The sequence below is a fragment of the Ammospiza nelsoni genome, chromosome 17 (assembly GCF_027579445.1).
Source record: "Ammospiza nelsoni isolate bAmmNel1 chromosome 17, bAmmNel1.pri, whole genome shotgun sequence".
NCBI classification, from domain to species: domain Eukaryota; kingdom Metazoa; phylum Chordata; class Aves; order Passeriformes; family Passerellidae; genus Ammospiza; species Ammospiza nelsoni.
The window spans coordinates 2,111,862-2,133,198 of record NC_080649.1 but is presented as its reverse complement, the minus strand read 5'-3'; the positions used below and the strand labels follow the sequence as shown (position 1 = coordinate 2,133,198).

At 56.5% G+C, this 21,337-nt stretch overlaps 1 protein-coding gene across 1 annotated transcript; it reads right to left on the bottom strand.

Annotated features, from left to right (window-relative positions):
• Positions 1-1,903: 1,903 nt before the first annotated feature.
• Positions 1,904-20,542, bottom strand: FAM83G (family with sequence similarity 83 member G). The gene is made up of 5 exons (XM_059484801.1): positions 19,589-20,542; positions 12,890-13,057; positions 8,955-9,079; positions 6,756-8,196; positions 1,904-2,920 (listed from the first exon to the last, which is right to left on the bottom strand). The coding sequence occupies exons 1-5, from the start codon at positions 20,081-20,083 to the stop codon at positions 2,519-2,521; spliced, it is 2,631 nt and encodes an 876-aa protein (XP_059340784.1). The 5' UTR covers positions 20,084-20,542; the 3' UTR covers positions 1,904-2,518.
• Positions 20,543-21,337: the final 795 nt, after the last annotated feature.

The following is a 21,337-nucleotide window of genomic DNA, read 5'->3' as shown; positions in this document are numbered from 1 at the left end:
GGGCTTTCCCTGCCCTCACTCCATGGCTGCTGTGCCTTGCTGGGGAACACCTTTGGGACGGGAGCAGGTCTGCAGCCCCAGGCACAGATCTCTGCTCCCAGCACTGGCTCTGAGCCTCTGCAGAGCCTTTGTGGGTGCCCAACGCCCAGGCAGGGCCCGGGAGGAGCCGGGCCTGGATAAACCAAGCCCTGGAGGGGAGCCAGGCCTGGCTGCTTGTGCAAGAGCAGGAGGAGCTGCCAGTGCTGCCTGCCTGTGAGACACGGGGATGGATTGAGGGGAATAAGGGAGTGATGGCCCTTTGTGAGCTCCCCAAAAGCTTCAGGTCAGGGGGCTGAGGACAGGACTGTGGGGTGGCCATGGAGAGGGGAGAGCTGCTCCCAGGCACAAGGGGACAGTGGAGGAAGAGGAGGAAGGCTTGGAAATTGGAATTTGCTCAAGCTGGACTGGCTGGTGATGCCAGTGCATGATGTCTGAGGGATTTTTGGTCTAAGGACAGCAGCACTGGTGGGGAGGGTCCTGTGGGAGGGAGATTGCCCAGGAGCACCTTGTTGGGGAAGATGAAACAGGAAAGCCTTATAAATATGATTGTCTGGCAAAAGATTTTGAGGATATAGAAACTATAAGCGAGATTGGAATGAAAGCAAGCTTTGAGAGCCCTCAGTTACTGAACAAATAGAAAACAATGGTGTGGCCAGCTGAAGGTAATCCCCTGTTGATGGAACAACACCCTCTGCCTGCAGACAGGCCCAAGGGGCAGAGCAGACCCTGCAGCTTGGCAGAAGGGGCCCAAAGAGGAGTTTGTAGGGTTTAATATGTAACACAGTGTGGTAATGTAATGATTCTTATAGGCTGTATGGAAATGCTGTAGGATTTGTATCTTGTACTAGATTGGTTAGTGAGAATTAGAATATTCAACATAGAAGAAGATTTATTGTATTTGAACTGGAACCTCACTCTCTTAATGCTTTTACTCTCTCACCCTCTCATCCTCTCTCCCCCTCTCTTCTTTCAGTCCTGCTCTGAGCTGTGGCTGCAGCTCCCAGCAGGGCCCTGCACCCAGGCCCTTTGCAATAAACCCCAAATTCCTGGCCTGGCTGCAGAGATCTCTGCTCTCCATCCATCCCCACCATCCTACCCCCAACACTCCCACACAGCTCATCCTGCTGCTCTGAGGGCACAGAGCAGAGGGGCTGCACTGCAGGGATGGACGGGATCCAGGGTGAGACAGCAGCACCAGCTGTGGGGAATGCACCAAGGGATGCTCCTGGGTTTTGTCTCTTCCCTCTGTGAGGCCTCTGGAGCCTCCTCTGCTCTGCCAAGCCTCAGCAGCTGCACTTTGGGGGTGCCAGTGCCCCTCCCTGCCCATCTCCCCAGGCTGCTGCATGGCTGGGAGCTGGGTGGGTGCCTCCCATCCCTCCCTCCAAAACGTGATGCCTCTGGGCTCCAAATTCCTCCTGCTGGAGGTGCTGGGGGAGCTGCAGGGAGGGCTCAGCCTGTGCCCCCCAGGAGCAGGGAGGCAGTGGGGAGCCAGGGCAGAGCCCAAGGCTGGCAGCACTGAGGAGGAGCACGGGGCAGCTGCCAAGGGCTCGGGGGCTCACTTGTGAGGGCTTGTTCATGGCACATATTCCTTGTCAGGGCTCAGGCTCAGAGCCTGGCTCCCATTTCCTGGGAAAAATGCAGTGGAAAGGGGCTTCTATTCTTATTTTTCTTTTTTTTAAATATATTCTTATTTTTCTTTTACTGGTTGCTGGAGGTTTGGGGATGGGAGCACATGGGGGTGCTGGGGAAATGCTTCGGAGGGGTAGAAAATATTTGGCTGGACATTTGTGCCAAGGCACCTTGAGCTACAGTTTATTGAGTCCAAGGCCACCTGATCTTGCATTTTAATAGTCTTAGGCAAGGCTCTCCTGCCCTGGGACCAGGGAGCTTTAATGAACAGGTTGCTTTTTTACAGTACAAGTTTAAAAGAGGTGAGTCCCTTGAAGAGTCTTTGTCCCAGGGCACGGGTCACCCTCCACAGGGAGGGCAGACTGCAGTGGGACCTGCTGTGCAAAATGGTAACAGAAGAGTCTCTTAAATAACCAGAAGAAAACACGAACATGGACGATCCCTCCTTTTCCAGCAGCATTCTGGGATGAGGAGCTGGCTGGCTTTCGCCAGTGATGCTTTCCTGCTTTGAACAGGTACCAGTGATGCTTTCCTGCTTTTAACAGGTACCAGTGATGCTTTCCAGTTTTCAGCAAGGCTGGAGATCACCCCAGCCTGGAAGAGACCTCTTTAAAGGCTGTGCCATCCAAGATTGTCCCCAACGCTACTGCCACCTACCAGGGGGGATGCCATGCACCCCTTCCAAGCCCCACCTCTGGAGCTCTGCCCTGGCCAGGGATGACTTTGTGCTGTCCATGGTGGCCACGTGGTGCTGGTAAATGTAAACAAGACAAACAAACCAAACCCCTGCCCCAAGGAAGGCGGCGCTGCCTGGGCTCCAGCAGCTCTGCAGGGCCACCCTCACCAGCCCCTACTGCTCCTTCTGCCCCGTGGGCTCGGGGGGCGCCTTCTTGGAGTCCACACACGCCCCCTGGGCCCCTGCAACCCTGTTCTTGAGGTGCTTGGACTGGGAGAGCTTGGAGAGCGGGATGCCCAGGGGTGTCCTCATCTCCTCGGGTGCCCTCGGGCTCTCTTGGGGCAGGGAGCTGAGGCGCTGAGCTCTGCCCGTGCCTGCCGTGGCCTTGCTGGGGCTCAGGGCTTTGCTCTGCCAGTAGGGCTGGCTGCCTGCAATGGTCTTTTTGGGTTCTGCCCCCTCCCCTGCGTGCTTGGAGGCCCTGAGGGGTTTCTCCTGTGTCGTTGGGGAGCAGGAGAGCTCCTTGCCCAGCTCCCTGCCCGCCGCCCTCCGGGGCCGGTAGTGGTAGAAGTGGGTGCCCTGTGGGGGAGAGAGCAAAAACACAGTGAGCTCTGGCTGCTGGAAGGGTGCTGCCCTCTGCAAGGACACCTCTTCACCTGTGCCAGCTGAAAATCCCTCTGCCCCTTCCCAAATTCAGTGGCAGCTCGGAACCGTTGGGGAAGATGAAACAGGAAAGCCTTATAAATATGATTGTCTGGCAAAAGATTTTGAGAATATGGAAACTATGAGTGAGATTGAAATGAAAGCAAGCTTTGAGATCCCTCAGTTACTGAACAAATAGAAAACAATGGTGTGGCCAGCTGAAGGTAATCTCAACGCCCTCTGCTCGCAGACAGGCCCAAGGGTCAGAGCAGACCCTGCTAGCTCAGCAGAAGGGGTCCAAAGAGGAGTTTGTAGGGTTTAAAATGTAGCACAGTGTGGTAATGTAATGATTCTTACAGGCTGTATGGAAATGCTATAGGATTTGTATATTGTACTAGATTGGTTAGTGAGAATGAGAATATTCAACACAGAGGAAGATTTATTGTATTGTAACGGGAACCTCGTGCTCTTAACGCTTTTACTCTCTTATGTTTTTACTCTCTCACCCTCTCATCCTCTCTCCCCCTCTCTTCTTTCAGTCCTGCTCTGAGCTGTGGCTGGCAGCTCCCAGCAGGGCCCTGCACCCAGGCCCTGTGCAATAAACCCCAAATTCCACAACCTGGCTGCAGAGATCTCTGCTCTCCATCCATCCCCACCATCCTACCCCCAATGCTCCTACAGGAACAGCCTCAAATATGAACCCAGGCTGCTCGTCTGGTACCAAACACTGACACTCCCCAGCAGCCCTGGCAGTCTGGAGGCTGCTCCAAGCCAAGTCCCTCCTGCTGGAAATGCAGGACAAGGCATCTCAACACTGAACACCCACGTGAATCATGCCAGCCCTGAGAGCACTCAGTCACCCAGAGCCAGGCTGTGGCATCAGGTGACTGCCAGGAGCAGATGAAAGGATGGATGGAGGGCTGGGAGAGGAGACAGCAGTGAGCTGCAACACCTCTGTGGGGGCGGCTCTCTCAGCTGGGTTGAGACACACGTTTGGCACCATTAACCCCAATTCTGGACTGGGTAAGGCTGTCAGACATGGCTGTGGCCACCAGAGATGTTTATCTCCCCTTTGGGTGTGCCTGTGCCAATCACACCAGGAGGTGTGATTGCACCTGTGCACAGGTACCAGGGGAGGTGAGAGCTGGTGAGCCAAGGTGCAGATGGCAGGAGCAACTGGCTGTGCCAACCTGCCCTGCCTCTGCAGTGACCCTCACTGTGCTGCTGCTGTGTTCCAAAGGCCTCCCTGGCCCTGAGGTGACACCTCCTGCTTTGACCAGGAGGGCTGAGTTAAAGCAGTTGAGCTTAGGTAGTCCGAGATTGATTTAATGAGGTGCTTAAAATCAGTGCTAGGGTCTGAGATGGCTCCAGGTGAGAAGGATTAAGGGTGATTTAGCTTTTCTCCCTCTGAGCTCATCATGTGCCTGAGCTGGGTGGTGGCTCCTGACATGCTCTGGCTCTTGGGAAGGAGTTAAAGCATGGCTTAAACCAAGTAACCCACCCCAGGAACCTGCACCCTGCCCAGCAGCAGAATGAGGCAGTGCTTGCCCAGGAGAGCCTGAATCCTGCTGGAGAGAGCAGGATAAGCCTTTGGAGAGACTCTGAGCTCTGTGAAATCAGCAATTCCTGCAGATGCTGCCTGTTCAGGAGGGCTGGCTGTGTTGTGGATGGACATGGCTTGGCCAGAGCTTTGAGGTGTGATGGTTTGAGTGGAGCTGTGGGAGAAGGAAGAGGAGGCTGGACTCGGTTTCCATGTCATTATGGGCACTCTCGGGAGGAGATTGGCTAGAAGGGGCAGGAGGGTGGGATGGTGGTGGGGCATGGTGGTTCCTGGCTGCAGGATGTGCTGCTGTGGTTGCACTGGGCTTTTTTGGTGCTATGAGGTAACCCCAACCCGTTACTGGTCTGGAGAGAAACCCCACTGTGGGCTGGGTAACTTCCACACTGCATTTGGGCCCCATGCCCAGTGGCTCCAGCATTTGGGATGCAGTTTGGCAAGGAGGAGGCTGATGTGGAGTAGATGTTGGTGCTGCTCAGCTCTCCACAGGTCATTGTCCAGTGTTCACTCTGCTAAAAGCCTGAGCCACACCAAGGCTCCACCCTGGCCAGAGCTGAAGATGCTGCCCCTGTTTCTCATTATCTGCCAGGGATGGTCAGCAGGGTCTGTGCCCAGGTAAGGGCCCCATGTGGCTGTGGAGCTGCTGGGTGGGGATTTTCCCTGTCACTGATGGGAGCTTGTGGGGAAAGCTCTGCTCTGCCCAGGCCTGGGGGCTCTGCAGGTGGGAGAGGGGCAGGACAGGACCCAGGTGTCCATCCTCCTCCTCCTCAAGGCTGCTGTGCATCCAGCTGTGAATGGGATTGTGCATTTAGGGAAGGTGATTTCCAGAGAGAATTTTGTTTCCATGACATGGAGAATGTGGCGTTTGTCCTGAATGAGCCTCCACCTGTGTTTTGGGCTATGCTGGGCAATGGGCCAGCACCTAAGAAATGTGGGCCCAGGAAAAAAAAATATATATATTTGTGAGAATTGGTAGTGATTTCTGTCAGATTTGAGTTTTCAACAGTTAATCAAGGGTTACTTCAATTTATTCTTTTTACACATGGGACAAACTCTTCCCTGCACCTCTCCACTGCGTGCTGGCTTTCCTAACCCTGCTGCTGTGCTAATTATCTGCCTCTCATCAAAGGGCCAGAACAAGTTGCTGCAGGAACAGCAGCGTGCCCAGCCGTCCCCATCGAGGTGGCACCTGGGACCTGGGTCACAGAGCATCAAAGAGCTCGCAGCTCCTTGCCCTGCAGGGCTCAGGGGTATTTGATGTGCGAGGATTAAAGCTCTGAGCTCCCTGTCGCTGCCTGGGAAGGGAGAAGCCAGTGGACTCTGGGATGGTACATTTAATTCCCTGTAAATACAGATTAGATGCTCAGCTGGGGTAACCTCAGGCAGTTTCAGTGATTTCAGCTGCTGGTTTGGCCCTGGGGGTTTGAATGCCCCAAAAACAGCGGGCGGGGAGCCGTGAGAAGCTGGAATGCTTGGCAGAGGTGCAGGAGGTTGCAGAGCTGGGGTGGAAATCGGGGGATGGCAGTGTCACCACCCCTGGGTGGGACAGTGATGTGCTGGGGATGCTGCTGTGACCTCCTGGCAGCTCTGGCCTGCTCCCCAGGGGATTGCAGCAGGGAGCTGGCCCTGCGTGGTGACAGGGCCTGGCGTCACTGGTGGCTCAGCCACAAAGCTGCTGACGGTGGCACTCGCCCTCGGAGGTTGCTGTCCCTGTTTCTCTGCTGCTAATTACGTGTCCGTGTCCGAGCGCTTTCCCTTTGATGCTAATCACCCTGGCAAGGCCTGGAAAACAAGCCTGAGAAGGACACGCCTGCATGCACAGTCTGTCCCCAGCTGGGCTTGATGGGCTGTGGATGGAGCTCAGAGCCCCAGCACATCTGTCCAGCTGTGCCTGGAGCTCCAGCCCCAGCCCTGTGCTGTGGGATAATCTTTAATTACCAAAACCCTTCCCTTTAACTGCCATCCCCACTGCTGGACACCAACAGCTGTGGCATAGCCACTGCATCTTTGTCACCTCTCGGGTGACCATGGCCACGTGCAGGGTGTTATTCTCCTTTATGGGAATCTGATCTCAGCATCTAGGACAGCACCAAAGGCTGGGATGACACCAAAACTCAGGATGACATCACACCTGGCTTGAGCTGACTGGGTCACCTCCAGGTCTGCAAACCTTTGTAGGGTGGAGAAACAAAGGGTTATGGCAGGAAGTCCTACCTGGGCACCACTGCTGGGGTAGGAGCTGTTTCCATCCAGGAGGGCGCGGGGCAGCATGGGCCTGATCTCCACGGCCATGCTCCTCCTTTTGGTCATGTCCAGGTGCTTCAGGGAGGGGAGGCTGCCCAGGGGGCTGATGAAGGTGCCCCGGCTGATGTGGGGGTCGCTGAGCTTCCTCTGCATGGGCAGGATGTCCCCGTTGTGGGTGACGTCCGAGTTGGTTCTGCGCAGGGGCCCGTAGCGGTCCCTGACCTCGAAGTACTCGTCCGAGATGGAGGAGGCGTTGGAGCGCCGGTAGCTGTGGTCAGCAGAGCTGCTGGAGTAGCTCTCCTGGTCACTGAGGGTGATGAACTCCTCTTCCTCCTCCTCCTCCTCCTCTCCCAGCCCGTTGTGGGTGCAGGGAGGCCCTTTGCCCTCCTGTGGAGCTGCTGCTGGCCACTCTGGCTGGGCACGGCCGCTCTCCCTGGCAGCCCGGCTGGGTTTGTCCTCCCTCTCCTGCTTCACAGGCGTGTGCTCAGCCAGGGCTGGCTGCGTGTCACCCTGCAGGGCACTGCTGCTGTCACAGCCTGTGGTGACTTTGGTCATGATGACACCGACAGGGACGGTCCTTGGCTTTGGAACTGGAGGCTTCACATCCTCCAGTGCCTCCTCCTGTGGCTTCAAATGGTGGCCCAGAGGTGAAGCAGCAAATGTCCCCACTTGCCTTGTTGTCCAGCTGACACCCTCGATAGGGGTGGTCGTGGGGGCTGCAGGAGCTTCCACGGGGGGCTGTGGGATCTGTCTGTGGCTGGGGGACAGCAGAGGCAGCTCCTGCTCCGAATTCTTCCTGGCCTCCATCTCCCTGCTCTTCAGCATCTGCCGGTGCTGGGCGCTGGCCTGGGACACGTCACAGACCTTGATGCGGTTCATCTGTGACAGCTTCACGTTCTTCACCTTGGGGTCGATGATGTTGATGTAGCCCAAGACCTCGCTGCCAGGCTCGGGGTCAGGCTCCACCCAGGTGGGCAGGTAGTCAAACATGTTGGCTTTCTCCAGGTTCAGGAGGCCGGGGTGGATGAGTGGGGTGAGCTCAGCCACGTCCCCGTGCCGCTCGCCGCCCTGGCCCTCGGGAGGGGCTTTGCCTTTGTTGTTGTCACTCTTCTGATTCTTGTCCTGGTTCTCAGAGGAGGTTTTGCTGATCTGGTCGGCGCTCTTGGCCTTCACCAGGGCGTATTTGGGGTTGATCAGCTTCTTCACCACGGCGTTGGCGGGGGTCACGGGCACCACGGAGGGCAGTGTCACCGGCTCGGGCTCCGGCTCCTCGCCCATGGAGATGGACTTGAGGCTCACCCCCTTGGACATGAGGTAGAGCTCCTGGAACTGCTTGTCAAAGGCCTCCACCACCTGGCCCGACAGGACTGTGATCACATTCCGGTCTGTCCTCGCTGCAGACCAGGTGAAGCTGGAACAGAAACACATCGGGGACAATCAGCTGGTAAATAACACCTCTCCCCAGGCCTGGCCTTCCCCAGGGACTGGTGGTGCCAGCAGGGACATGATCTCACTGTGAACATAATGATGGGATTGACAAAATAGCTCCCACCCCAAATCAGAGTGAAGGGTTGGAGTCCTGAGCACTGTGGGACTTGAAGCAAAAATAAAAGGAATTTGCAGTGGGTCAGTTTTGTGCCTTAGTGTTGGCTGCTTTTTCTCAGTTTGAGTTAAGAGAAGGGACCCGTAAGTGGATGTGTGTAAGTGGATGTGTTATTTGTTATGGCCAGAAAACAGGAAATGTTTTCCAGCTCCATGTTTATAAAACTTTTAGACCTGAAACCTGACCAGGGCTGGTCGGTTTCTACCTAAGTAAGTTTTCCTTTGAACAAACTGAAAAATACTTTGTGTAGGAAATTGACTGGAAAGCTGAGCTTGGTGTGAGAGTTGGGACCTGCTGTAGTTTGGTGCTCTGGTCCTTCCTTGTGCTCCTCATCACAGAAGCATTTGGTGTGTCCCACCACCTCCAAGAAGGGTGGGTGTCCTAGACCTGGTGGTGTAGGGAGTAGTGGGAACCCCTTAGGGCCCACTCCAAATGGAAAATCTCCCAGTTTAGGATGAGGAGAGCAAATCTGGCTTGGGGTCCTGGAGCCTTGGGCCAGGAGGATTCACACTGATCTTTGACCAACACCACAGTGGGGTGGGCAGGAGGAGATGTCTCTGCTGTACCTGTAGGAGCCACACATGGCTCGATCCCCGTCCACGAACATGAACTTCTGGGCCAAAGCCCCCTTGAACTTGGTGGCCGAGCGGGTGAAGAACTCGGTGCCGCCGGTGCTGCGGACGCGCAGGTTCTGCAGGGCAGAGGCACAGGGGTGGGCAGGGGGAAAAAAGCTGCTGTGAGACCCTCACCCACCCTCCAGGGACAGCACCACCCACCCTTGCAAGGACATCACCACCCACCGTCACAGACTTCTTTTATGAAAAATCCTTTCCTTAGGATTTTTCCTCCTGAGAAGCTGAGAGGCCTCAGGAACAAAATGTAAACAATGGTTATCTGCTGCTGTGGAATGCAACAGGTGCATCTGGTATTGGTCCATGCTGGATATTTGTAATTAATGGCCAATCACTGCCAGCTGGCTCGGACAGAGAGCTGAGCCACAATTTTTTGTTATCATTCCTTCCTATTCTATTCTTAGCCAGCCTTCTGATGAAATCCTTTCTTCTATTCTTTTACTATAGTTTCAATGTAATATATATCATAAAATAATAAGTCAAGCCTTCTGAAATATGGAGTCAGATCCTTGTCTCTTCCCTCATCCAGGAACCCCAGGAACACCATCACAACCCACCCTTGCAAGTACAGCACCACCCACCCATCCACAGCCCCTCTGGATGCTCCACAGCCCCTCTGAGGAGGGGGAATTTTCTTCATTCCCAGCTCAGAGGAGGCCACAGCGATGGGGAGATGAAATAACTCGCCCAAGGCCACCATGGGCTGGGCCTGGGGAGTTTCCTGCCTTGCCCATGTGCTGCCAGGCTGTGTTTGCCATCTCTTGAACTCGGTGTCCGTGGGCGAGGGCTGTGTGCTGCTGCTGCAATCTATGCAAATGCCACCATGGGAGAGGAGGCTGCTCACCTGCTGCCAGCAGCAGATCTGCAGGGGATTTCAGGGGAAGGTGGGGACCCCAGGACAGCCCACGTGGTGTTTTGTCCTTCCCCACGCTCCCCCTTTGCTGTGCTCCTAAATTTGGGCATCTACTCCTGGTTTTAGGGGCTGGTGGGAGATCAGGCAGTGGGGAAACATCTTTTCACCCTGGGGAAATGAAACTTGGAGTGGAGCTGGGTGTCCTCCCCAGGGAATGCAGTGATGCAGGGGCAGCCCTGGCTCTGTGAAAATGTTTTTGCTCTTTTTTTATCCCCAGGCTGGCTCCTGTCTCTGGCCTCTCCATGGAGGGCCCTGGCACATTCCTCAGCAGAGCAGATAGCATCTCCCACGGCAAAGGGGCTCCCTTTGGCTGGGGAGAAAATATTTTCTTGAGAAAGTGCCTGCATTCCTCCTGTTCCTGCTGGGATGGTGGTAAGGCTGTTGCAAAAGGCTCTGTGTCATCACTGGGTCATGCCCTCCATGGCTGTTTCATTGTCTGTTTTGTTTTTTAAAGAAAAGCATCGAAAATATTTGTCTTCCCCTCCTCCAGCCTTTCTCATCTGCTTCCCTGGGCTCTCCTCTGTCCCTGCAGACCACGACCAGGCACAGTCCCAAGCCCAGGTGCACCTTTAGTCCCTGATTCCCCATCCCTGGCAGGAAAACTCAGTGCAGATGATGTGCAGGCCATGGCTTTCCTGTCTGTATTTCCAGGGAAGTTCCACTCACTGAACAGAGAAGGTTTGGGGGGAAATTCTTTGTGAATTTTGTGTTTTTCTTGACAAAAATGCTAAGAAAATGCTTTTTGCCTGCTGTGGCTGGGGCGAAACCGGTGCTGAGCATCTTAATTTCTGCCATGGTGCTGCACTGAGAGGGCTGGGATGGCAATAGTCACCCCTGTCCCTTGTTATGGGGCTGCTGAGAGAGCAGGGACACCCAAGGCTTCACCCTGTGCCCATCTCCCACCCGGAGCTGCCCCTTTGCCCAAACCCCAGGAGCAGCTCTGGGTGTTTTCCAGGCACCAACTCTCCCGGTGCTGATCCCTTTTCCTCCCCCTATCATTGCTGCGGAGTGAAATCTGCTCCTCTAATCCCTGCCGAGGCAGGGCTGAATCACCCAGCCCTTGCTCAAGCCGGTTGCTAATTGCCACCGAGATAACGAGGGGACGTTCGTTAACATCTCCAACCTTGAGAAGCAGCTCCCGGACTCTGCCCTACTTTCCCTCCCCTCCTCCTGCACCCCGTGCCAGCCAGCTGCCTGCAATATGTGGCAAATCCCAACTTCCAGACATTTGCCCAGCTCTGCAGGTGCTCTCCTGCTTTTCCAGTCCTGCCACCACCGGGGCTGCTAAAGCAGGAAAACACCAGAGTGCGTCAGCGCTGGCTTTTCTAGTCCTGGAGCAGCAGCAGCTGTGGGATCCCAGGCTGCAGAGGGAGTTTGGACTCAGGAAAAGCTGGGCTGTGTTTGCTGTAATTCTTGGCACTGGGGAGGGTGGGAGGTTTTGGGGGTCCCTGAGCCCCATTTTCCCCTCCTGGTGCCAGCCAGGTGTGAGGCTGTCGCGGCTCCTGCGTGTTCCTGCTCAGCCAGGGTTGGTCCTCACCCACCCTAAGCAAATCTGGGGAGCTTGCCCGGGCACGGGCTCTCCTGGAGGGCATTTGGCAGCGGGCACGCTGACGTCAGGAGCAGCAACATCGCTGCTGTGCCAAGGAACAGGCCAGGCTGGGCCAGGAGTGGGGTCTGCGAGCCCCCAGTGGGGCTGTGGGGCTGCTCTGGAGTGTTTGCATCCCTTGCTGGTGATGGGGGCACAGCCTGGGACTGTCCTGTGGTTGGTGTGAGGGTCCCTGCTCTGGCTGCTGCTGGGGCTGGAATAACCCCTGTCCTCTCCTCTGCCCCTTCCTCTGCCTCTGTTCTGGGACAGGGGATTTTCTCTGCACCCCCTGCTCACACTGGGATGTGGAAGGGGAATCCCAGAATCACTTGGGAATCCCAGAATCTCACTTGGAATGAGACTTAAGGGACTGTAAATCTCATTCCAACCCTCTGACAACTTAAACTAGAGCAGGTTCCTCTAAGCCCCATCCAACCAACCCCTGCACTGGCAGCCATCCCCCCGGTGCTTTGCCCTCCCTGCTTTTCCATGGGATTCTGCACAGGAGTGATTCCATGTGCATCCATGGATCCTGCCTTTGGAGCCAGGGTGTTTGCTGCTGTGCCAGCCACAGCTGGGGCTGGCAGGAAAATGGGTCTGGAATGTCACTGGAATGTCACTGGGATGTCTGTCTGTGCTGGGGATGTCACTGGGATGTCTGCCTGTGCTGGGAATGTCACTGGTTTGTTTGCCTGTGCCCATGGCTTTGATTTCCTGGTGCTGGCACCCCCTGTGGCACTGCCCAGCACAGTGACAGCATTGAGGGCACCCTTGGCAGATCAGTCCCTCCAGTGGGCACTGCCCAGCACAGTGAGGGCACCCTTGGCAGCTGCCAGGGCCTGGGGCAGCGTGGGAGCCTCCCTGCTCTGCTCCCAGCCCCTGCTGGGGTGGAGGCTCTGGAAAAGGGGAAAATCGAGTTTTTAATTCCAGCCTCTGACTTGTGATGGCTGCTGCTGGTCCTGCCCCTGGGACAGGAGCTGGGGACAGCACAGACCCAGCCCTGGCACAGCATCTGCTGCTCCCTGTCCCTCAGGAGGGGCTGAGCTCACAGGTTTGCCCTGGGCTTTGCTGTGCCCACCCTGCAGGGCTGCACCCTCTCCTCTGTCCCAGCCCCAGCCCTGGTTGGTACCAGCAGCCCCCTGGGCTTTCTGCTCCAGCTTTGCTGGGTGTAAATCCACATCCCATCCTCTCACCCAGCCCTCCACGTTGCTCCTCAATTTGGGCATCACCTCCAGCTTTAGCTACAGGAAAAATGGACTAAACTCTCCATAACTGTGGGTTGTGATTCACCAAGACAGGAGGGCACAGAGCTGGAAATTCTGATTATTTCCTGGGTTTGGAGGAGGTTCCCCAGCTCCAGGTGATCCCTACCTTCAGGTGTCCAGCGTGCATGTGGGCTCGCTCACACATCTGGAGGAAGTGCTTCACGTTGGTCTCATCCAGGATGATGTACACTCCCACCTTCCTCTTGAAGCCAGCGTCCAGGAGGTCCTTGAAGATGTCCACGTCAGTGAACATGTCCATGACCACAGCAATGACCTGCAGAGGGACAGGAGACGTGAGGCAGGGTGGCCAGGGACAACCCAAGGTACAAGCCAGAGCTTGTTTTGTGAGAGGCAAAGCCAAGTGCTCCCTGTAGGAGGCTGGAATTTGGAATTTGAGCTGGGATTTGGGCTGGGGGAGCCCAGGACTGCCCCCAGTCTGAGGATGTAACCCCTCCCATTCCTCTGCTGTCGCTGTTCAAAATCTGATCTCCAAGAGAGGTCAATGTGGCACCTAGGGACATGGTTTGGTGGTGGCCCTGGCAGTGCTGAGTTAATTGTTGGACCTGATGCTCTTTGTGTGTTTTTTTCCAGCCCTGACCATTTCAGTGGTGATCCAGAGCATAATCTACTGATGAAAGACCAGTTCCTGAGGGTGAATCTAACTTTCCTGCCTTTAACAGGGTTCACGAAATGCAGAGTCCAGTTTGTGGCTGAGATGTTTGGTGTCCCTCTGCTGTCAGCATTGCAGGCAGCATCAGAGGGGGAGACCTTTGATGCACAGAAATGTTAAAGTTGATAAAGACCTGCAGGACCATCAAGCCCAGCCACTGAGTGTTGTGTCCATCTGTCCTGCTCCCACTGCCCAGCCTGGGGTGCTGCTCCTCCTGCACAGCTTCCCTCCTTCCTGCCAGGCTGTGTGCAAGGAGCAGAGCCAGGACAGCAGTGCCAGCACCCTGAGCAGTGCCAGCTGTGCTTGTCACATGGCAGTGCCACTGACACCCACAGGCTGGAGCTGCCTTTGGACCCAGGGTGTTTGCTGCTGTGCCAGCCACAGCTGGGGCTGGCAGGAAAATGGATCTGGAATGTCACTGGGATGTCTGTCTGTGCTGGGAATGTCACTGGGAATGTCACTGGGATGTCTGCCTGTGCCCATGGCTGTTGATTTCCTGGCAATGCCATCCCCTGTGGCAGTGAGCAGCAGCTCATGGGGCAGGCAGAAGGGCTGGAGGCAATCCCAGGGCAGCTCCACAGGGATTTCTGCCTCCCCCCATCCCAGGGGAAAGGCATCAGAGTGCTGGTTTGTCATTGTCCCATGGCTGGAATTCCTCCCATGCCCGTGGCTGTTCCTGGAAGGTGCCTGGGCTGGGGCAGGTGGGTGCCCTTGGCCATTTGTCCTTCCCTGCTGGCCAAGGCTGAGCCAGGGGGACACCAGGGACACCCCGGGCTGCTCCTCCCTCCCTCAGGAAGGGGCTGGGATGGTGCTGGGTGCTTGCACACTCAGACACCTCCAGCCCAGAGCTCTCAAAGCACCCTGAGCTGCCTTTTAATTAGCTCTGTGCCACAGGACGTGGAGAGCTTTAATTAAGCAGAGGATTGTTGTGACACTGCTGGCTCTTCCCTTCCTTTTCTGCAGGCCATGGGGGGAAGAGCAGGGCTGTGTGGGGAGCCCCAGCCCTGCTGTCCCTGCTGCCATCCTGCTGTCCCCAGCCCTGACCACACAGCAGCGCTTTGGGAGGTGCCATGGAGCCAGGTGAGGGGGCATTTTATGGCTTTGCCCCTCGATTTTAACTCATTTTCCCCATTTTTCCTCAGCCCAGAGCAGGCTTTGTGAAAGGCTGAACCCTCACTGCCCTGTGCACCCACTCGTGTGCTTTGCTCATCCTTGTTGTCCTGGTGGGGAAACTGAGGCAGGAACCAACTGCTGGATTTGCATGGATGCAAAGTGGGACGGGTCCAAAGCTACTCTGGGAGCTCTGGGATTGCATTTGCCGTGTTCAGCAAGAAACTGGGGAGGAGCTGAGCTGTGTTCCATGAGCCCTGGGCAAGGGACACCTTGGTGGGACAGTGTGGGTTGGGTTTGGTGGCAGATGATTTGCTTCTGACCCTGATTCTCCATGCCGATGCCACTTCTCCTCTGTGTTTTCCCCAAAAATTCACCCAGGCAAGGACAGATCCCAGCAGCAGAATTCACCCTGCACTTGTGAAAAGCTGAGCACTTGTGAAATGGGCATGAGAGCAGCGCTGAGCTTCGTTTTGAGGGTAAAGAACATTTCCCACTGTGGTCCCAGCAGTGCTGAGGCCTTGGCTGGCTGCTCAAAGGTGTGAGGGAGTTGTGCAGAGCTGTGGGCAGGGCACTGTGCCCCGTGCCCAGCCCTGCTCTCACACTGCAGGCAGTGCCCAGGGTGCCCAGCTCGGGCAGGGGAGGGTGCCCAGCTCCCAGTCACCTGCCCACGTTTGAACCCACATTTTAACCCAATTCCTGCTGCCCAGCTGGTGCCTCCTGTCACTGCTCGGCTCCTGCCTCCCTCCCTGCTGTGTCCTGCCTGCAGGACAGGTTTGGCCCTGGTTTGTCACAGGGATGTCACTCCAGTGTGCCAACACTGCCCTGGCACGGGGCGGGCGGGAGAGCAAGGATGGCACTGGCAGCTCCTCATGGGGGGATCTGTACCTGTCTGGGTGAATTCTGCTGCTGGGATCTGTCCTTGTCTGGGTGAATTCTGCTGCTGGGCTTGAGCCCTGGGATGCCAAAGCCTGGTTCAGGGGTAACCTGCGAAGAGTGGAGCCTGTCTGCTCTGCAGCTGTGCAATCCTGCCTGCTCTTTGCTCCCCAGCCTGGGGAATGGCATTGCCTGCAGCAAGCTGTGCCATGTGCCTGTGAGGAGCCAGACTGTCCCCTGTCCCTGTCACCTCTGCCAGGGCACTGCTTGGTGCTGGACATTCCCTTTCCTGAAGCTTTTCTGCTGCTGTGTCATCCCAGAAAGCTTTGCCATTCTCCTGGAGGGTGCAGAGGGAATCAGCCCCAAATCTGCAGCTGGAGGCTCCCAGTGCCCATGCAGGTGAAGCTTTTCTTGCCAGGGTCTCAGGAGCTGCCAGAATCCATTGGGTACAGCAGGTGTGCAGGTGCTGGGTCCCACATCCCCGAGGAGCTGGGTCCCACATCCCTGAGGATCTGGGTCCCACATCCCTGAGGAGCTGGGTCCCACATCCCCGAGGAGCTGGGTCTCAAATCCCTGAGGAGCTGGGTCCCAAATCCCCGAGGAGCTGGGTCCCAAATCCCCGAGGAGCTGGGTCCCAAATCCCCGAGGAGCTGGGTCCCAAATCCCCGAGGAGCTGGGTCTCAAATCCCCGAGGAGCTGGGTCCCAAATCCCCGAGGAGCTGGGTCTCAAATCCCCGAGGAGCTGGGTCTCAAATCCCCGAGGAGCTGGGTCTCAAATCCCCGAGGAGCTGGGTCCCAAATCCCCGAGGAGCTGGGTCCCACATCCCCGAGGAGCTGGGTCTCAAATCCCCGAGGAGCTGGGTCCCACATCCCTGAGGAGCAGGGAGCATTGTGTCCCCCTGGACACTGGGCAAATGCTGCGGGGATGTTTTGGAACAGCTTTGATGAGCACCCAAACTGCAGGATCATGTTTTATAGAGGAAGTTGCAGCTCTTTATTGTCTCACTATGAATCATCAGATAATGACTTTTGGGGTGCACCACGTGGGCATTCAATAAATTAGGCAGGCACCAAGGCACAATTAGAGGAAGAGTGTTGGGATGCAGGAGAGGTGGGACAAGTAACATTAATAATTGCTCTCCCCTGCCGACCCTTTCATCCAGGAACAGCAGAAGGTTTTGTAAACAGTAATTAATAGGGCCTCCCAACCTTCTCTGGAAGTTGCTCAGGGTAATTACATCACCACAATCCCAACCTGGAACCTCAAGTGAAGACAGGAGGTCAGAGTCACTGCTGTCTCCCCTGGCTCTGGGCCAAGGTCAATGTTTGCATGCTCTGGTTTCTGGTCTGAGACAGCCAAGAGGAGTGGAGGAGGATCTTCCTTCTTTCCACCATAGAATCATTAAGGTTGGAAAAGACATTCAGGATTGTCAACTCCAGCCTTGGACCCATCACTGCTTGTCACCAGCCCAGAGCACTGAGTGCCACATCCACAAATTCCTTGGACACCTCCAGGATGGGGACTCCAAACCTCTCTGGGCAGCCCCTTCCCAAGCCTGGCCACCCTTTCCATGAAGGAATTGTTCCTGATTCCACCCCGAGAGCTCTGCAGCCCGAGGGATCCACAGCAAGGAGGAGACAGCTGCGCCACAGCTCAGCCTGCTGAAGGTGTCTGGGGTGAATCCCACCCCAGGCTCTGCTTGCTGCCCACAAAGATGGCATTTTCAGGATTTTCAGGGACCTGGCCACAGGATCCTGCCTCTCCTTTCTCCCATTCACTCCCAGCAAGAGGAAGGGATCATTTGCATCTCCCTCTCTGGGTTTGAGGCAGCGTTTGGGGGAGGCACCAGGGCTCCTCTGCCCCTCAGAGCAGCCTCACATCCCTGGGACTCCTCACCCTGAGAGCCTGTGTGCGCTCCCAGCCCCAGCACTGCTCCCAGGGGCTCCGAACTCTGCTGGGCCGGCCCCAGAGGACTTTGCTCTCCTGGCCGTGGGACAGAAGTGACACAGCGGGGTTTGGGACGGCACCGGGGCAGAGAGAGCGTCTGGAACAAGGGTCATCCTCTGGCAGGGAGCCTGAACCTCTGCCAAGCCTGTGCTCCTGTGCACGTGGTGGAGAGCATTGGGCAGGGATCTCCCAGGGAGGACAGAGCACAGGGACAGTGAGTGTGACACCTGATGGTGGCAGAAGGACGGTCCTTTTGTCCCTCAGCCAAACCCTTTCACCTCTGAGCTGCTGTGGAGACCTTGAGCCCTGGCAGAAACCTGCAGGGTGGTCTGGGCCAGTGTCCCCCACCCTCAGGAGCACCCACAGGTTGTCACCTGGGCTGCGCTGTGTGCCAGCAGGTTCAGCTGCAAGGAGCTCTGTGCTCAAATACAGGATGGGAGACCATGGAAGAGCCCCACTCCTGTGACTCCTGCACCCCCAGACCCTGCAGCATGAAACACTCACCCATCTCTGATTCCTGAGGCACCCTAAGCTCCAGGCAGGCTCCTGCATGTCACCAGTGCTGTCACCATGTCTCATCCCACAATCAGAGCCCGTCTGGAGCGGGAGGCAGAGCCCAGCCCTGCTCAGGGCCATCAGTGCCGTGATGAGCGCAGCAGCATCAGCCCTGGCCACGTCCCCGGGTCCTGGAGAGGCTCCAGGGGAGTGGGGATGGGCCTGACTCAGCTCTGGGAGCAGGAGCAGGGTGTGGGATGACTCAGGAGGGCAGCTGGGAAGCGGTGAGCAGGCAAAGGCAGGTGGGAGCTGCCAGCCCCAGTCGGAAAGACCCAAGGATGAGACATTGTTTGTTGTGGGATTGTGCTCCCAGCCTCCATCCCACGGCATGGGAGCTGTCCCTTCCCTTTGCCCTCTCTGCAAAGTGCTTTGGCAGGGAAAATGCCACTGGTGAGGACAAATCACCTCGAGTTGTGTGGGGTGACAGTGGCCAGAGATGGTTCCTGCCCGCAGCAGGGCAGCCCTGACACCCCCAACAGCCATTCCTGAGATTCTTGGATGTTTTGAGAGATTCATTTTCCTGCCTGAGCTGGTCTCAAGAGGCTCTGCTGGCTGCATGTCACAGGTTTCCCTCTCTCCTAGCAGGACCTGCAAACCCCAGTGCTATCTCTGGAGGACCTGGTGCATCCCAGCCTGTCCCCTCTGCTCCACAGAGACCCTGCCAGGGTCTCCCTGTTTCCCTGCTGGGGATGTTGGGAAGCTCCTTTCTTGATGATACTGGACGCACAGAACTCAAGGAGCTTCAAAGCACCAAGGAACCAGCAGGTACCAGCCCCTCCTGGACTGGGTCACTGGGAAACACCAGCAGCACCTTCCCACCCCTGACCTTCAGGCCAGGCCAGCATCTCCTCCTTCCCTGGCTGATGGATGGCTCACGCACCCCCACTCCCTGCTCCTCGCCTTGGCGCCACAGGGAGGACAAGTCTGAACCCAAATCCCTTCAGCATCTGCCCAGCCTTGTCCCTGCCCTCACCAGCTCATCCTCGTCCTCTGAGCGCCAGGGTGAGCCAGCCTGGAGCCCCACAACCACCTCAGGTCAAACTTGGCCCTTGTGTGGGGCAGAGCCAGACCAGGAGCTTTGGCTACTTTACCCCAGGGTCATGGACTGGACAGGTGGTGGGCCCAAGGCCTGAAACCAGGACACAATCCCAGGTTCCTGCATGCTGTCACTGCTGTCACACCGGGAATAATGATTGTGGAGTGCCTGGGACCATGGGCTCAACCCATTTTTCTCCCCAGCAGCCCTGCAGGGACCCTGGGATGAGCAGAGCTGCTGTGTGGATATTGGGAAGGGCTGTGCTGAACTTGGCTAGCAGCATCCTCAGCAAAACCCAATCCCCAAATATTACAGGAAGGATTTGATTCTGACTCCTTCTCACCAATGAATAGGACAAGTAAGATGTTGGTGATGATCGGGATGAGTACTGCGATTAGGAAGAATAGTACGTAGGTGAAAAATTTTGTGATGTAGGGGTCTGAAGCTATGGATCATGCTGCAAATTGTAGGATAGATCATGATTATATTGCTTACAAAAAAAACCCTGCACGCTCGGCCCCGCTGCCTGGGCTCGGGCAGAGCGCCTGCAGGACAGGGATCGGAGCACCCTGGGGCCAGCCCTGCCCCGTCCCCGGCGCACCTCACTCACCTTCTGAGCCTGGTGGATCATCTTCCTCACCACCTCCTTGATGTGCGCCTGGCCCTCCATGGGCGGCTGCATGTACACGGTGGCCCTGGTGACGCCGCGGTAGGCGATGGTGTCGGGCCAGCCCAGGTCCAGCTGCGGGATGGAGCGGTCCGAGCGCTGCGGCCAGTACTCCAGGGACGGCGCCACGTCCTGCTCGTCCCCTCGGCTGTTCCTGTCGCCCTCGCTGTCCCCGCCGCCGCTGCCGTGCCGCGGGATGTACTCGGAGCCGGGGTCGTAGGTCTCCAGCGTGTCCAGGATCTTCTTCAGCTCCAGCTCGGACAGGAAATCCCTGATGTTCTCCCTCTTCAGGACCTCATAGAAGGCGTCGGGGCCGCGGGAAGCCAGCGCCTCCAGGGCCAGGCGCTGCTCCTCGCTGTAGAAGAACTCGGGCTTGGACTCGCTGGACCTCCAGTTGACGTGGCTGTCGTCCAAGCACTGCACCTGGGAGAAAGCCATGGTGACCCCTCACCGGTCCCCTCTGCCCAGGAGCGCCGGACGCCGGCAATAAATAGTAATTAATTATTCTCCAGTCTTTAAATACACAGTTTGCTTCAGCCTGCCCGGCTCGGGGAAGGCACCGCTCCCTTTTCCAGCGGCTCTGCCACGCCGGAGCTCTTCCTGCCGGGGAGGAGGCTTTGGATTCCGCCTTGCCCCGGGCTCCGGGCGAGGAAAACGCGGAGCTGCCCCCAGGTAGACAGCCCCAGGTGTTCCTACAGCACCAGCAAGCGCCTTCACCCCCGCGGCCGCTCCCTCCTCATCCTCCGCTCTCCCGAGACAACGCTAACACCGGATGAAATAAATAAACAAAAATCTGGGAAAGAAACAAAGAGAGAAAAGCGGCTTAAAGCAGGGCTGCGAGGAGCAGAGAGTCCGGGCTGCGGTTCCAGCGGGGGAAGGCAGCGCTGTGCCCGAGCCTCCCGCGCATCCCGGCAGGAGCGGCACTGCCGGGCCCGGACAGGTAACAGCAAGAAGTGAAAAGAGGAAAAGGAAAAGAGTGATTCATCCCTCCGCCCTGCCCCACCTGCGGTCACATGCTGCCTTCACACATTCCCTACCCAGCCCGATTAACTCTTTCGGCTGAGGCGCCCTCGGAGCCGAGCGCGGAGCCCCCCGGAGGGTGCGGGAGGGTCCTGGGCGGCTCCAGAGGGTTATTTTATTTTATTTTATTTTATTTTATTTTATTTTATTTTATTTTATTTTATTTTATTTTATTTTATTTTATTTTATTTTATTTTATTTTATTTTATTTTATTTTATTTTATTTTATTTTATTTTATTTTATTCTCTGAGATTCCCCCCTCTCCCGATGTGCCGGCTGGTAAGTCAATATTTTCCAGGAAAAGAGCTCTGTCCTGTGGTTAACCCCTCCCGTGCTGGAGCAGGAGCTCGGAGCCCCGGTTGGTAGCACCGAGTGGAAGCTGCCAGAACACTTCAAAGCTGCACTGAGGCAGGTGTAGACTGGATGTTAGGAAGCATTTCTTTGTGGAGAGGGTGTTCCAATCCTGGAACGGGTTTCTTAGAGAGGTGGTCAAGGCCTCAGACCTGGCAGTGTTTAAGAGGCATTTGGACAATGCCATAAATTTTTTGGTCAGCCCTCAATTGGTCAGGCAGTGGGACCAGATGATTGTTGTAGGGCTCTTCTAAATGAAACCATTTATTCTATTCTGTTCTGTCCTGTCCTATCATGTCCTGTCCTGTCCCTTCTTCTAC

What these genes read in the sequence shown, in the direction of transcription:
- FAM83G (XM_059484801.1), bottom strand. Translation starts at nt 20,083, where the DNA reads ATGGCTTTCTCCCAGGTGCAGTGCTTGGACGACAGCCACGTCAACTGG. An exon ending in GCCATGTGTGGCTCCTACAG is followed by an intron (nt 8,197 to 8,954) that starts GTACAGCAGAGA and finishes TTTCTGTTCCAG; the next exon opens with CTTCACCTGGTCTGCAGCGA. An exon ending in ACCCCAGCAGTGGTGCCCAG is followed by an intron (nt 2,921 to 6,755) that starts GTAGGACTTCCT and finishes TCTCCCCCACAG; the next exon opens with GGCACCCACTTCTACCACTA.